At 35.3% G+C, this 12779-nt stretch overlaps 1 protein-coding gene across 2 annotated transcripts; it reads right to left on the reverse strand.

Moving 5' to 3' along the window:
- Nucleotides 1-72: 72 nt before the first annotated feature.
- On the reverse strand, nucleotides 73-6331 carry LOC138185050 (uncharacterized). Of its 2 annotated transcripts, none has more exons than XM_069123647.1 (4): nucleotides 6102-6331; nucleotides 3911-4055; nucleotides 1719-1932; nucleotides 73-713 (listed from the first exon to the last, which is right to left on the reverse strand). In XM_069123647.1, exons 1-4 carry the CDS (start codon nucleotides 6120-6122, stop codon nucleotides 317-319), a joined length of 777 nt encoding a protein of 258 aa, XP_068979748.1. In that variant the 5' UTR covers nucleotides 6123-6331; the 3' UTR covers nucleotides 73-316. The 2 variants fall into 2 exon arrangements, with proteins under 2 accessions (XP_068979748.1, XP_068979749.1); XM_069123648.1 differs by having other exon boundaries at nucleotides 1719-1917; nucleotides 6102-6294.
- Nucleotides 6332-12779: the final 6448 nt, after the last annotated feature.

Raw genomic sequence — 12779 nt, forward strand, 5'->3', positions numbered from 1 at the left:
AAAAAAAAAACAAATACATTGAAAACCAAAAAAATTGTCTCCCTACTCTCCACGAATAAATGGATAGGTAGCTTTAATAACCAATCTGTATTTATTATTATCATATACATTATTCACAAAATATCAATCATAATAATACAAAATGACAATCTACCAATGTTAATACAGATTAATAGCTAATATTAATATTAATGAAACTTCGCACGCCACATGCACAGTTAAACCCAGTATTGGCAAATACTGCTGTAATGATTGCACTGCATCCTTCGTTCAAAAAGGCAAAATGTATTGTAAATTACGATACTCCTCGTTCTACTTAAGAATAACCTCTGTATCCCGATGGATTACCAACGTAGCTTCCATAATTGGTGCTGCGATACGGATCGTAGTTGCTTCTTACGTTATACGAGGATCCATAATTCGATCCTCCGTACCCACTGTATCCAGTTCCATACCCATAACCATACCCATCTAATCCACCGTAACGTCCATAACCATCTAATCCACCGTAACGTCCGTAACTATCGCGTCCACCATACCCATAGTATCCATCGTCGTAGGTACCAGAACCGTAACCACCTGCAGCATATCCACTGCCATACCCAGCATAGCCCCCTAATGTGTTTCCACCATATCCTCCGTAACCCCCGTAACCACCGTATCCATAGCCTCTATATCCCGGATTGTACCCAATGTTTCCGTAATAGCCGTACCTGGTATCAAAAGATTAAAAAATCTTGAATCGTTAGCTGGAGCGAAGAGAAATAACGTGGCGCACGCTATCGATCAAAATCAGTGTCGTTAAACTGTCGCGTTTACGCTTTTTTAATAGAACCACGTATTACTTGGGAAAATATTCATAGGAGGATCTGATCGAAATTACTCGTGGAAAAAATAAGGAAAAAATATAGAATAACATTTGTTCATTCTCGGCTTAGTTTTTGAAAAAACTAAATTTAAAAATTCATCTAGTATACTTGAATATTGATTAGTTCGAGACTGGGCAAGGCTAAATAATCGACAGATCGTTCTACGCGTGAAAATAAATCGAAAGTGTAGAATAAAATTTTCCCGTTTAAGGCTTTATTTCCGAGAAAATGGAGTTTGGACGTGTTTGGTTAAGAATCCGCTTAGTAAATTTTCAAATTTATTTTTCACGCAGGCGTGTTGAGAAAAAATCTTATTCTACATTTTCAATTTACTTTCACACGTAGAATGATCCTCCTGTAGATTATTCAGTTAGCCGCCTCCAGTTTGCGATTAACCATGTTCAACTATACTCGATAAATTTTCAAACTCGATTTTCTCAAAAATCATATCGTGGTCGCTTTTACACGTTATTTGTCCATACCTTGTATACTGGAAAAAATGTTAAATATCTTCGAGTATTGGCCTACGCTTGTGAAGCGTATAAAATGTGGAATATTACGAATGAAATTCAATAATTTAAATATTAAATAATACGGTATCAAAGATACGCGTTAAATATAAATTTCAGGAAAATCGAGGACGCATCGAATACACTTTTGAATCGAGAGTAAACGATCTTCTATACGGGAAGAACTGCTACGTTCCCGGCTGCGACTCTTTTGTTATGTTAATAAGTTATTGCAAATTCTTCCTAGCATATCTTCGTTACGAATTTATTCATACTATACAAACCACTTCCTTAAAAAGTCAGCCACGTGACAGATTTATGAATTGTGCTAAAACCTCACCCTATATGGCCGCCCCCGATAATTCCACTTGGCCCACCCACTGGATAGCCTCTATAGCCTGGATTTAGATATCCCGAGCTCAAGCCTGTCCCACGATATACCGTGCCAGGACCATAAATCGAACCACCAAGATAACTTCCATATGGTCCGCCTCCACCGTATCCTGTAGGTTGACCATACTCTTTGCTAAGGTGAAACGCTGCAATCAATGGAACTTTTAAGAAAATCCACGTTTTCGAAGGAGTAGCGTTAATCGATCACTGATACATCCTCGTCGATAAGAAATTTTGAATTTCTTAATAATAATCTCCGTACTCATATCGAAAAATTAATAAAAATATAAACGTGTCCATGCGTCTATATGCGCCTATATGCGTGTGTTTCATGTTTATTCGATAATCGATCGTTCGTGTTAACTACAATCGACGACAAAAAGCTATTGATTTCGAAGGATTTACATGCAAATGATGAACACTCGAGATGGCAGGAGAATGTTTATGCGAATTACCGTAATTTATAAGGAAATTGAGGTCGATTGTTATGAAATACTTGGAAATTCCTAAACGAAAATCCCGTCAGAATTCGTCGACTGCAAAAATCCTCGAAAGTACAAAAGTTTTCCAAATAAATGATATTGAAAGAGAGAGAGAGATGTTATCAGCGATGTCGCGATTTACAATTGTTTGATTACACTTTGAAGAGCAATGAAAAACACGTATGAATCGAGAATATTACTTTATGGCTCACAGTGTGAACAGAAGAATAGATAATCAGTAGAACCTTGGCGAATGCTAGTGAATGGTAGAACGCTTTTTCACACATACACGTCATTTATCCACACCGTTTTATGGTGGCGGAAATGACGCGATGTTGAATGATGAGTTTATGAATCATCAATTACCGCGCAATGTCCACGGAACAAGATTTGCAAATTAAATCGCGTTTAAATTCAATTAGTTGCAATTGATGAAAACGCCGTCCCCTGAATTGAGAATCAGCGTACTATGATTTATGAATATGAATGCCATGGGCCGTGTGTCTATAATTACGCGCATCTACGGCAATTAACAATTAGATTTTGAACGAAAGATCTTGGAATATTAACGTTTCATTCGAGTATCGTTCACTGAATTTCCATAGAATATTTTACGAGCATTCACAATTATAAATCTTATTGTAGCTAATTAAAAACATCGGTAATTATTGCACGGAAACAGACGTCAAGAGATTCGTCGTAATCCTTTGATTTGACCTGCAATTGTATCGCAATAATCATTTTCATTGGAAAGTGGATATTCACAGGTTCGATGTAAATTATATTTTAACAAATAGACAGGATCAATTTAATTCAATCGATTTTTCAACTTTTTCGTCTTTATGTTTCTTTCTTCCTTTCTCACGCAGAAATAATAAAACTTGCTTCCTATCGCGAATCGAAATGAAATCAAATGAAAAATCAACTGACATCGCTGCAGTATTCGAATAATTGGAAACACGCACGCGTCGCGTATGCAGATTCTGTTGTTCCGTTACGTGAGTCATTATATCAATGATCTAATGCAGAACACGGCGCCGTCGTTAGAAAAGACGCCGCCAACTGTCGAAGGACCTTCGACTAGTCTCGTCGGATTAGCATGTTATTATATCGAATGTCAGTTTTTTACAATGAAAACCATTTGAAGTGCTCGATCGTGGGAACGGTAGTGACACACTTATTTAATACGTTGAAAAGGTTGGATAACGATCGATCATGCTTAGAAACAGTCGTAATTTCGCCGCAACGACGACAAAACCACGGGGCTCTTGTAATTATGCAGTTACGAGTATCCTTCTTTGAATGCACTAAATAACGTTAGTCTTCCTTTATGCTTCTTTCCTATTTTTTTTTTTTTTTTTTTTTTGCATTTACGCTTCTACGTATCATGGAACGACATAAAAAAAGTAGAATTCTAGGAACGATCGCTTAATTAACGTAAACCATTCGAAATTTTGTTTAAAACGAGTCACAAAACGTAATCGTCTATAACGAAATAAATTAATAGAAGAACCGAATAATAATAAATTAATAGAAAACTTACTAAAAAATAGGCATAATAAATTTATAACTTGGTTAGGACAAAAATTCTGTTTTCAAGATTTACATACCGATTCGTCTATGTAAGTACACGAGAATTTACTGTAACAACACTTACTTCGATCGCTCGCAGACGCTGTTAAATCTTTGATGTTATTCTCGTACGATGGACTGTTCACCGGTGTTAATTTGCTGCTTAACTTTGGTTCCGACGATTCAATGGCACCGCTGCCGAGTGCAAATAAACAACCGAGGAATAATATCTGAAATTGAAGATACAATATTGATTAGCGTGATGAACAAACATGCAATACGCCACTAAAACGAATACTGTAGATGTTAAAAATAGATCGCGTAAGCTACATTTCATTATATGCAAAGCGACGGGTACTCACGAAAAGAGTGTCATTCATTAAGACAGAATATCAATAAACGAACGTCACGACTCCAATGGTTTTATGCGGAAACTGCAGGAAATTGAAACATCACCAACATTTTGAGAAACTTGTCGAACAGCCACACTTTGATGATTTTTAAATATAAATACACATAACCGGCGCAGCTGTTTGCCTTAGCTTTCAAGTTGGATTGACATAATAGCAATATTAATCGATTTCACCTAACATAAGCAGTACCGGCCGCTTATTACTATTTTATTTATTATTATTAATTATTACTTATTACTATTAATCCAATCCAGCTTGGAAACTAAAGCAGCGAAATATTTCTGCACGTACGTAACTCGAAAAACGAGACCGACCGTCGGTTATACGCATAGGAAAAAGTTGTTCAAAATGTTCAGCTTTACAACATATTTCATCGGATAGAAAGTAGCTGCTCGATAAATTCATCAAAATGATGATTTTTTTTTCAAATTTCCAGCGGTTTCCGCGCGGAACTTCTCTATTGATGTTTTAACGAATGACACTGTGCATTTGCGTACAACGAAATTTGCGTAGCAAAAATATAAGTTATTACGTTTATTTGCAGAAATTTTAACACGGCAATTAGACGCATGTAAATACAACAAATAAATGCCACCTAATGCAAAAACTTTAATTATTAACGAAATTATCCTATTTCATGAAATATTGAAAAATAGATTTATAACAAGAAGGTGAAATATCATGTTAGCAAGTGGAAATTATTTATTTTTAGCAGATGAGAAAACGAGTATTGTTTTCGTAACAAATGTTATTATACTTATGAAATTATGGCTAGTTTTACGACGATACAGTCAATTGCTTCGTCGACGGATAAATTAAGGGCGATTGCATTGCAATAATGAATCATTACTGTCAGTCTTTACTACCTGCTTGTAGGTAGAACATACGTACGTATTACGTGGCATGTGCTCTTTTATCTAGCGAGATTCGTTAAGCAATTGAACAATTATCTTTTGTAAAACAACGAACTGTAAAAGTATTTATCAACGAAGCTGCAGAGAAAAAACCTTGTAGCTTTTAATGCTTTGTTAAATGGTACAGCTTATAGTGCAGTATTTGTAACTGCAGGTAGTATCACTAACAAAAATAGAAAAAACTGTTGGAAAAGTTGGGCGTACATTTTTTCAAAGAATTTTCTACCATGTCCTTTCTAAACTGATAACAGATACAATGTTAAAAAATTGTTCCACTGGATTTTTTCCCTTTTATCTAAAGTCCGCTCACTTCCCTTTCCACTAATTGCAAATATTGACAGAGAACAGCGATCGGATGTTAAGAAAAGAAATAGAACCGTTTCCTCTGGGTTATGTACACGACACTTGCGTGGTGACAGAAATAAGTAAAAATTTCAAATAGAAAATTCGAAATAATAGAAAATCCACGTCTCTGTCATACGTGTTTTCCTTTTTTTACACACGATCATCTTCAAAATCCATAATATTTCCTCCTACCACAAGTTTGCTATCGCATACAGGTACATCTCATTTCTAAATACTAAAAGATTAAAGAGTTAGCGACGATTTTTGAAATAAAAGTAAGTAAACGTTTCAAATGCTTGGATCAGAAAGGAAGAAAAATTCGCTACGAGGAATAAAACGATATAAAATTCTGAAAGGAACTTTCCAATTCGCAGTAATTTTTTCCAACGTATACCTGGCACGATCATCGATAGTAGATGGCAGAGAATTAAAAAAAAACATACGAAATACCGAGTATTGTTTAAAACAATTCGATTGTAGATTTCAATTATGATACATACTTGGCCCCGAGAGGGACGGATCTCCATTAACAAGAACCCAATTCCAATTCCAAACGGAAATTCAATCCCAAAAGACACGAGAACCGATCGATGCTAATACTTACGAGGGAATGGAGGATTCTCATTTTCTCTGTCGTTGGTCGAACGAGGAACGCTCGTTTACACAAAAAATACCCTGACTTGGACGAAACGTGGATGTGCTATGGTCGAACGACATGGCTGGAAACCTCTATATACGCCTGTTTCGCGTGCCCCTCCTCATTTTCTTGGCTGGGTCTTGGTTTGTTTAAGCTGGATCCTTACTCAGGAGACGACGACGTTGACAAGGCCGTTGTAGAAAAGCAGCCGGTATTCCGCATGACACGCCTGCAACTAACCCGATTCATGGGAAACCGCGTTTCCGTCTTTCCGAGCACCTAACATTCGCGATAATCCTTCGGTTTCGGCTACGTCATTCCGCCAGGAGGACGCGGATCCTTCGACTTCCAGTAAGTAGTTCAAGATCGATAGAAGAGCACGGTGAAGCATCTTCGAACGTCTACAGAGAAGGAACGAGACACCTGGTGACTCGTTGATTGTATCCCTTCGTGTCTTAATATCGTGTCGAGGCTGACGAACGTTGGGAAAATCGTTCGGGTATCGTGATGCGTAATTAATTTATCGTGCGTTAATTTAAAGTTCCTAATCATAAACGTTGTAGCTTGATGCTATTTACCTGTGAATGTTACTTTCGGTATTTATTTATGTAAATGAGATACTGCAGTTTTCGATTGAATAAGTTTCAAAGCCGATAGATTATATCTGAAAGTTGCGTGGAAAATCAAGGTAAATCCATTTTTGTTTATTTTCCGATTTTAATGCTATTTGGCGGTTAAAGGGATTGAAACGTATAGGCGTATTTAAACAGAAAATTGAACAAAGTTTGCAATAAAAGAACGCAAGATGCCAAAGCCAAATGAAAACGCATAATTGGTATCATGGAATTAGTCGATGGATCGAGTTTAAAAATTGCTTTTCTAATAGAAGACAAAAGATTCCATTCATCATATTCTCTTCGATGAGCAACGATCTTTGCCTGCAATCGTGTTAATTACGTTATGCCAATTTATCGTGTATTTTCAAACAGAATTGTACTCGTCATCCGTTTTATTAATACGGTCAATATCCATAGTGAACACGGAAATTTGCGATTAAATGATTGCGATTAATCGCACGGATTGATCGCGGTTATTAATAGAATTATACCCCCGATGACCGATTAACCATCGGTCAAGCTTTCGTAAATTATTATTGTAATTGTAATGAGACGTTGTATTATTAGATAAGACGACAAAATTAGTTTCTGTTGTCGCGAAATAAACTCGCGTTTAAGTTGATTATCCGAACGTCAATTTCAGGGCTACACTTCGAAGAACGCACACCGGCTTCACGCAAGCATTTGAACATTTTGTTGACGTCCAGTCAAATAAATATTCAAAGAGTTACATTGACAATCCCATTAAACTTCGACGTTCGTTCGAAGGAAAGGAACATTTTCTGTTCGACAGACGTCGCGACGTGACCGCGAGATCGACCAAGATACAGCGGTTCGAGAAGTTTCAAGTATTCCTTTGACGATATTATCGAGACGTCGTTCCATCGCTTTAAAATAAAAATTTGCTATTTCCAGTTCGATCGATTTATCGAGCTTAATTTAATCTCTTGTTTGCTGTCATCTGGATGGTTTTGAAGTAGATCCATCCATCATTAATATACGCTAAATAACGCCGATAAATGTATAACATACGTTAATTAAATCGAATCGCCATTTCGTTCTTGTAGAACTAATTGATCGCTTTGACGAGGATGTTATAACGCAATTAAATAATTGATCGTGTCGCGAATAACGCAGAAGTTAATGAATTGTGCACTTAAAACGTACCATATTCTTTTTCGATTACAGAATGTTTAATATCAGATTCTTGCCATGTCGTAGGAATGTAATATCGAGAATATTGTTATCCACTTCGCTGTGTTCGAAGCAGCTGCGAGTAAGTAAAACAGCCATACGAGGAGCAAAGGTTGCTCTCGTTGAAACACAATACAGTTACTATTAGTTCGCAACGTACACGAAACTTGTATTTCTAAAAGCTGTTCTTCCCTCTGAATAATCCATTATCATCGATGTAACAGTATCTGAAGAATCTAAAATTCAGACAACAATGAAGAACGAATGAAGCTTCGTACACGCGAACGCATAGTGTAATACTCTTATGTCAATTGGAAAAAAAAAGAGTGCAACCTTTTGATGTGAAAAATTGCCTAAGTGTCTAAATGTAAACAAATGTTAATAAAACAAACGTTACTTCGCCATAATCTTGTCAATTTATCGATATTTTCCGGAAAGATAAAATGAATCTGTTATCTAAATCACGTGCAAGTTTTTCGTTATTGATTGTTTGCTTTCTGCCACAAAAGGTTCTTTCATCGGACTTTGATAGCGACTGACCTACTATGGCTCTCTAAACAAAGACATTGTTAGACAGTGTCCACAAAAGAAAGTGTATTACAACACAAAGTTTAACGTGTCAGACGCACCTTACACGAACACGTCGTTGTTATACCATCAGCGCTCGTAAATATTTCGACTGTGACGTAATGTAGGCGTGCAATTTATACATAGACAGACGTACACCCAAACGACGACGTAGCACGTATGAATATGAATGACACCAGAGTAGCTGGTCTGCCTAGCTGTTTGCTATTGCAGCGCGAATTTATTGTAAATACCAAAAATGTCGTTCTCTGATTTAGAATGAGATTTTAGAAAGTTTTTCTTAGTCTCGCTTTATTCTTTTATAACTATCGATGGCGAATGCCAGTTTCTTTTTAGGTGGAACCTTTATCTGATTGAATAAGATAGAAAATAATAGAAAGTGGGCGATTTCGGATTTTATTGTCAACGTGAAATGTAAAAAGATCATATGGTATTCGTAAATGCAAAAATTTCAAGCAACGTAATCGTCCTTTCGCGTCCACGATCCTGGCTGTTAAGAGTCCACAATTACAAGATCTGTTGAGAAAGCATCTTAGATCAGTTACAGGTAGCCAGTTGAATGAGAATTAAGCAGTGCAAGTCCAAATTTCCATGACAATTAAACGCAAGTTCCACGTTTCCAAGGTGAGCTCGTGATCGCGGTACATTCAACTCAAGTTGTACAACTTCGAGGTGACTGGACTTAAGCCATGAGAAAACAGTTTTATAGGTACAGGATGGCCCAACAAGAATCCCGCGATTGCAAAATAGTTAGATTTATCCGCTGGTCCAATTCGAATCCTATGATCGTGGAATGGTTCAATTCAAAGCTTGAAACGAATCAACATTAATTCTACGATTCTTTGTTAAAAGTCAGAGAGCAGTCCGGCAGATATCGAAAAGTTACTAAAATTCGGAAAACGTTGAAATTGTTTCGAAAGTCGACGAAATTCGTTGCTTAAAAGTCTATTTTCTCCATTACAACATACTCGTATTTATCGGTTTTCCATCGCAGCGATGGTACAATAAATCTAGCGACGATTTTTCTCTTTCCTCGTATTCCTCTCCTTTTTCGCCACCCCAGCATTGTATCGAGTTCCATTGCTTCCCTACATCCCTCGGTGCTGAGTGCGTACAATCGCGTAAAATGTTTGTTGGAAAATCTGTTAGTATCTCGACAAAACGAGATAAAAATACTTAAACGAAGTATAACAATTCGCCTCGACTGACAAACGCATCTTTGGCCGTATAAAAATTTAGGCAATTTCATCGTTTCTCGGTGCGTCTATTGATTTATCTACATAATCGTTTTGCAGTAGCTTCTTTTTTTATATCTGATTTCTATATTGTTATTATATCATTATTATATAATTATTATTATATTCGAAATAAAAGTAAGGAGCCAATTCGAAGGTTTTCCAAATAAGAATTCGAGGCATGTCCCGATTTCTCCGAAATAAAAGGGATACATTGATTACGTGCAAAGGATAAATTGCTACGATGATTGGTGAGAATGATCAATGCATGATAGAAAAGGACTTTTAGAAAGCACGATGAATATAATATCTGTGGAACATTGAGAGTAACTGTAAGCCAAAGCTGTCTTTTAAAGGTCCTTAGTATCTCATATTTCTCATATTACAACAAAGCGAATCATTTTTAATAATCGTTTTATAAATGACAAACGTAATACATTTTCATAGCATTTTGTAATGCTGCGCAAAATCAAAGGGAATATATTTGTACCAAAGAGAAGACGTTCTTTCCTTATGTTATATTATATCATATAATATAAGATAATATAGTAAGAATAAAATATTGCAAGGAAATCATTGTAATAAGTTGAGACGAAGAATCGATGAACGTCGAAAATAGTCCAATACAATTTCGTTAGAGACAATCTTTTCATTCTCCGGATAATACGTTGTTGCGCGGAAGATCATGTTATAGCGAAAGGCAACACGCGATCGTGAAACAGAGAAAAGTCTAATGTTAACTACGAGTGGTTTAAAATAACTTAATTTTCTACCACCGTCGAACGAGAAAAACATTGTCTTATAGAATGAAAATTCACTGCTCGAAAATATAATTTTTTATTTAACGATACTATTCGTTTACCTAATTAATAAACTATCAGTGTGAAAGGTAATTAGAATTTAATCGCTTACATTTGGAATGAAACAAATTCCACATTTAATGCTAAAGAGTCGTAGGATGAAATGATGATGAAATGATGAATGATGACGAAATGACGCGGTATAGAACGTAAAAGTACGAACTTTCCCTATAATCGTTCCCATTCGATAATTTATGGCCTCTTAAGTGTTAAACAATTTTCCCATTGTACAGAAGTTTCGTATCTTCCATTCTATTAAAAAACAATCTTTTTTATTTTTGCATTTTTTATTTACAAAATACTGAATTAATAATTATAATACGAAAATACATTTTTTCCCAATAATGTTACTTCTCTATAGTCGCGTTGATTATAAGAAATTCTATGACACGTTTTATATATTATCGCAGGCCAGTTAATCAACGTCTAATCAAGATATCTGAGAATAACGGGATGATAAATGATGATCGGTTAACAAGCTTGTTACAAACCACGAAACTTGATCAATTTCTTGTGATAATATGTAGAACGATAAAGCTGTCATAACGACACGAAAATTAATATTTGGAATAAAGCAAAAATTAAGAATTACAATTAAAAACTTGTGTAACCTTCCAAACGTGTATTTTGACCCAGTTGCGGCAAATTAAGAAAAACGTTTATGATTTTTAATTTCGCGTTAAGAGATCGTATTTAGAATTTGCAAACATTTACAATTCAAGATGATGTATTTATTAAAGTTTCTATTTACATTAATTAATTTTTTATCGAACAATTTTTGATTAAACAATTCTAGAATCACTGTCTGTATAATTGCCACTATATACGCACTAATTAATTAAAAATTATTAAATAGCACTGTGTCAGCACTCTTTGTAAATAATTGCTCGAAAGAAATACACATACTTGGATATACAAGCGGCTTAAGATCGACTAAAGCAAACGGTTCATTTTAATTACATATCGGAATTTCTTTCTTCTGTTGGCATATCGCGCGTACAAGGCTACCATGAAACAGCTCTATGATAATTTTATTAATTAAAGGCTGCGTTATATGGGACTAAGCACGTGTTGTTAAAATTGAAGTCGAAACGTACGAAACATTTGCGAAGAGAAAACAATTCGTTACACTAATCACATTAATTAGCTGCAGCTCTTTTAAATTCATTTTCGTTATGCCCGTACATCGGACATCGATTCACGATTAAACGAATTTAATTAAATTAACGAGTATTATACCAGTGATAAATATGAATAACGATTATTATAGAAGTAAATGTTTAATTTTTCCAATAGATCGGTTTCTTCACGACGAATATGTTTTTCGGCTAAGGAAATTAATTATACTATGCAATTTACATTAAATTACGGTAAGTCAGTCTCGGTTGCTTTAGAAGTGTAAATTACCTCGGTATAATTCAATGCACAGATACGCAGTGTACGAATCTAATGAGATGGCTTTACACCCAAATTAGATACCATACTTGATTACAATGCCCTTTTATACAAAGTATAATACTCAATTATTATCTGCAAAGTAATTTAAGGTCAGATAATTTAATCAAATTTGTAATATATCTCGACTAATAATTTTTCGTCTACGCTAATTTGATTTCAGGGAAACAGCACATATTCGGTCATTAGTTATTGTAATTATTCTGTACGACCTTAATATACGACGTTTTAACATACGAGCTTTTCTATTTGTAGAATTTGTTATAGTCACAAATTAGTAGGCATAAATTATAAATTCAGAATTTATATAATAATTATAAGTGCAGAGTCTCCAGAAATTATAATATTCAGTACGTAAATCTTATGCGATATATTTCTTTAAAAAGATTACAATGGACGTTACCGCTGTTGTGTCGTAGCTGTATACGTTTCTATTTCAATTTATCCTGATTATTTCTCGACAAAGTTACCTGTATCGCATAACATCGCATAACATATAAGTACACTCGTTACCGTTACAGCAAATCAAACAACAACGATTAATCCCTGTAAACGATTTTAAACACATTCTCAAGCATCATTTACACAAGGATACACGTTCATCGATAACTTACTCGCTTTTATTCGTTTCGCCGAACGTATACTACTTCTCTGTCGCTTTTCTGCTGGCTGATATATCAGGAACATTCGTTCTAA

The sequence above is a fragment of the Bombus flavifrons genome, chromosome 11, assembly GCF_040668555.2.
Source record: "Bombus flavifrons isolate JBK064 chromosome 11, iyBomFlav1_principal, whole genome shotgun sequence".
Taxonomy (NCBI): domain Eukaryota; kingdom Metazoa; phylum Arthropoda; class Insecta; order Hymenoptera; family Apidae; genus Bombus; species Bombus flavifrons.

Bases quoted from the DNA above. Each gene is read 5' to 3' on its own strand.
- LOC138185050 (XM_069123647.1), bottom strand. From the start codon at position 6,122: ATGAGAATCCTCCATTCCCTC. The intron at 4,056-6,101 runs GTAAGTATTAGC...CTTCAATTTCAG, and splicing joins TGAGAATCCTCCATTCCCTC to ATATTATTCCTCGGTTGTTT. The intron at 714-1,718 runs GTGAGGTTTTAG...TTTTGATACCAG, and splicing joins ATCGGGGGCGGCCATATAGG to GTACGGCTATTACGGAAACA.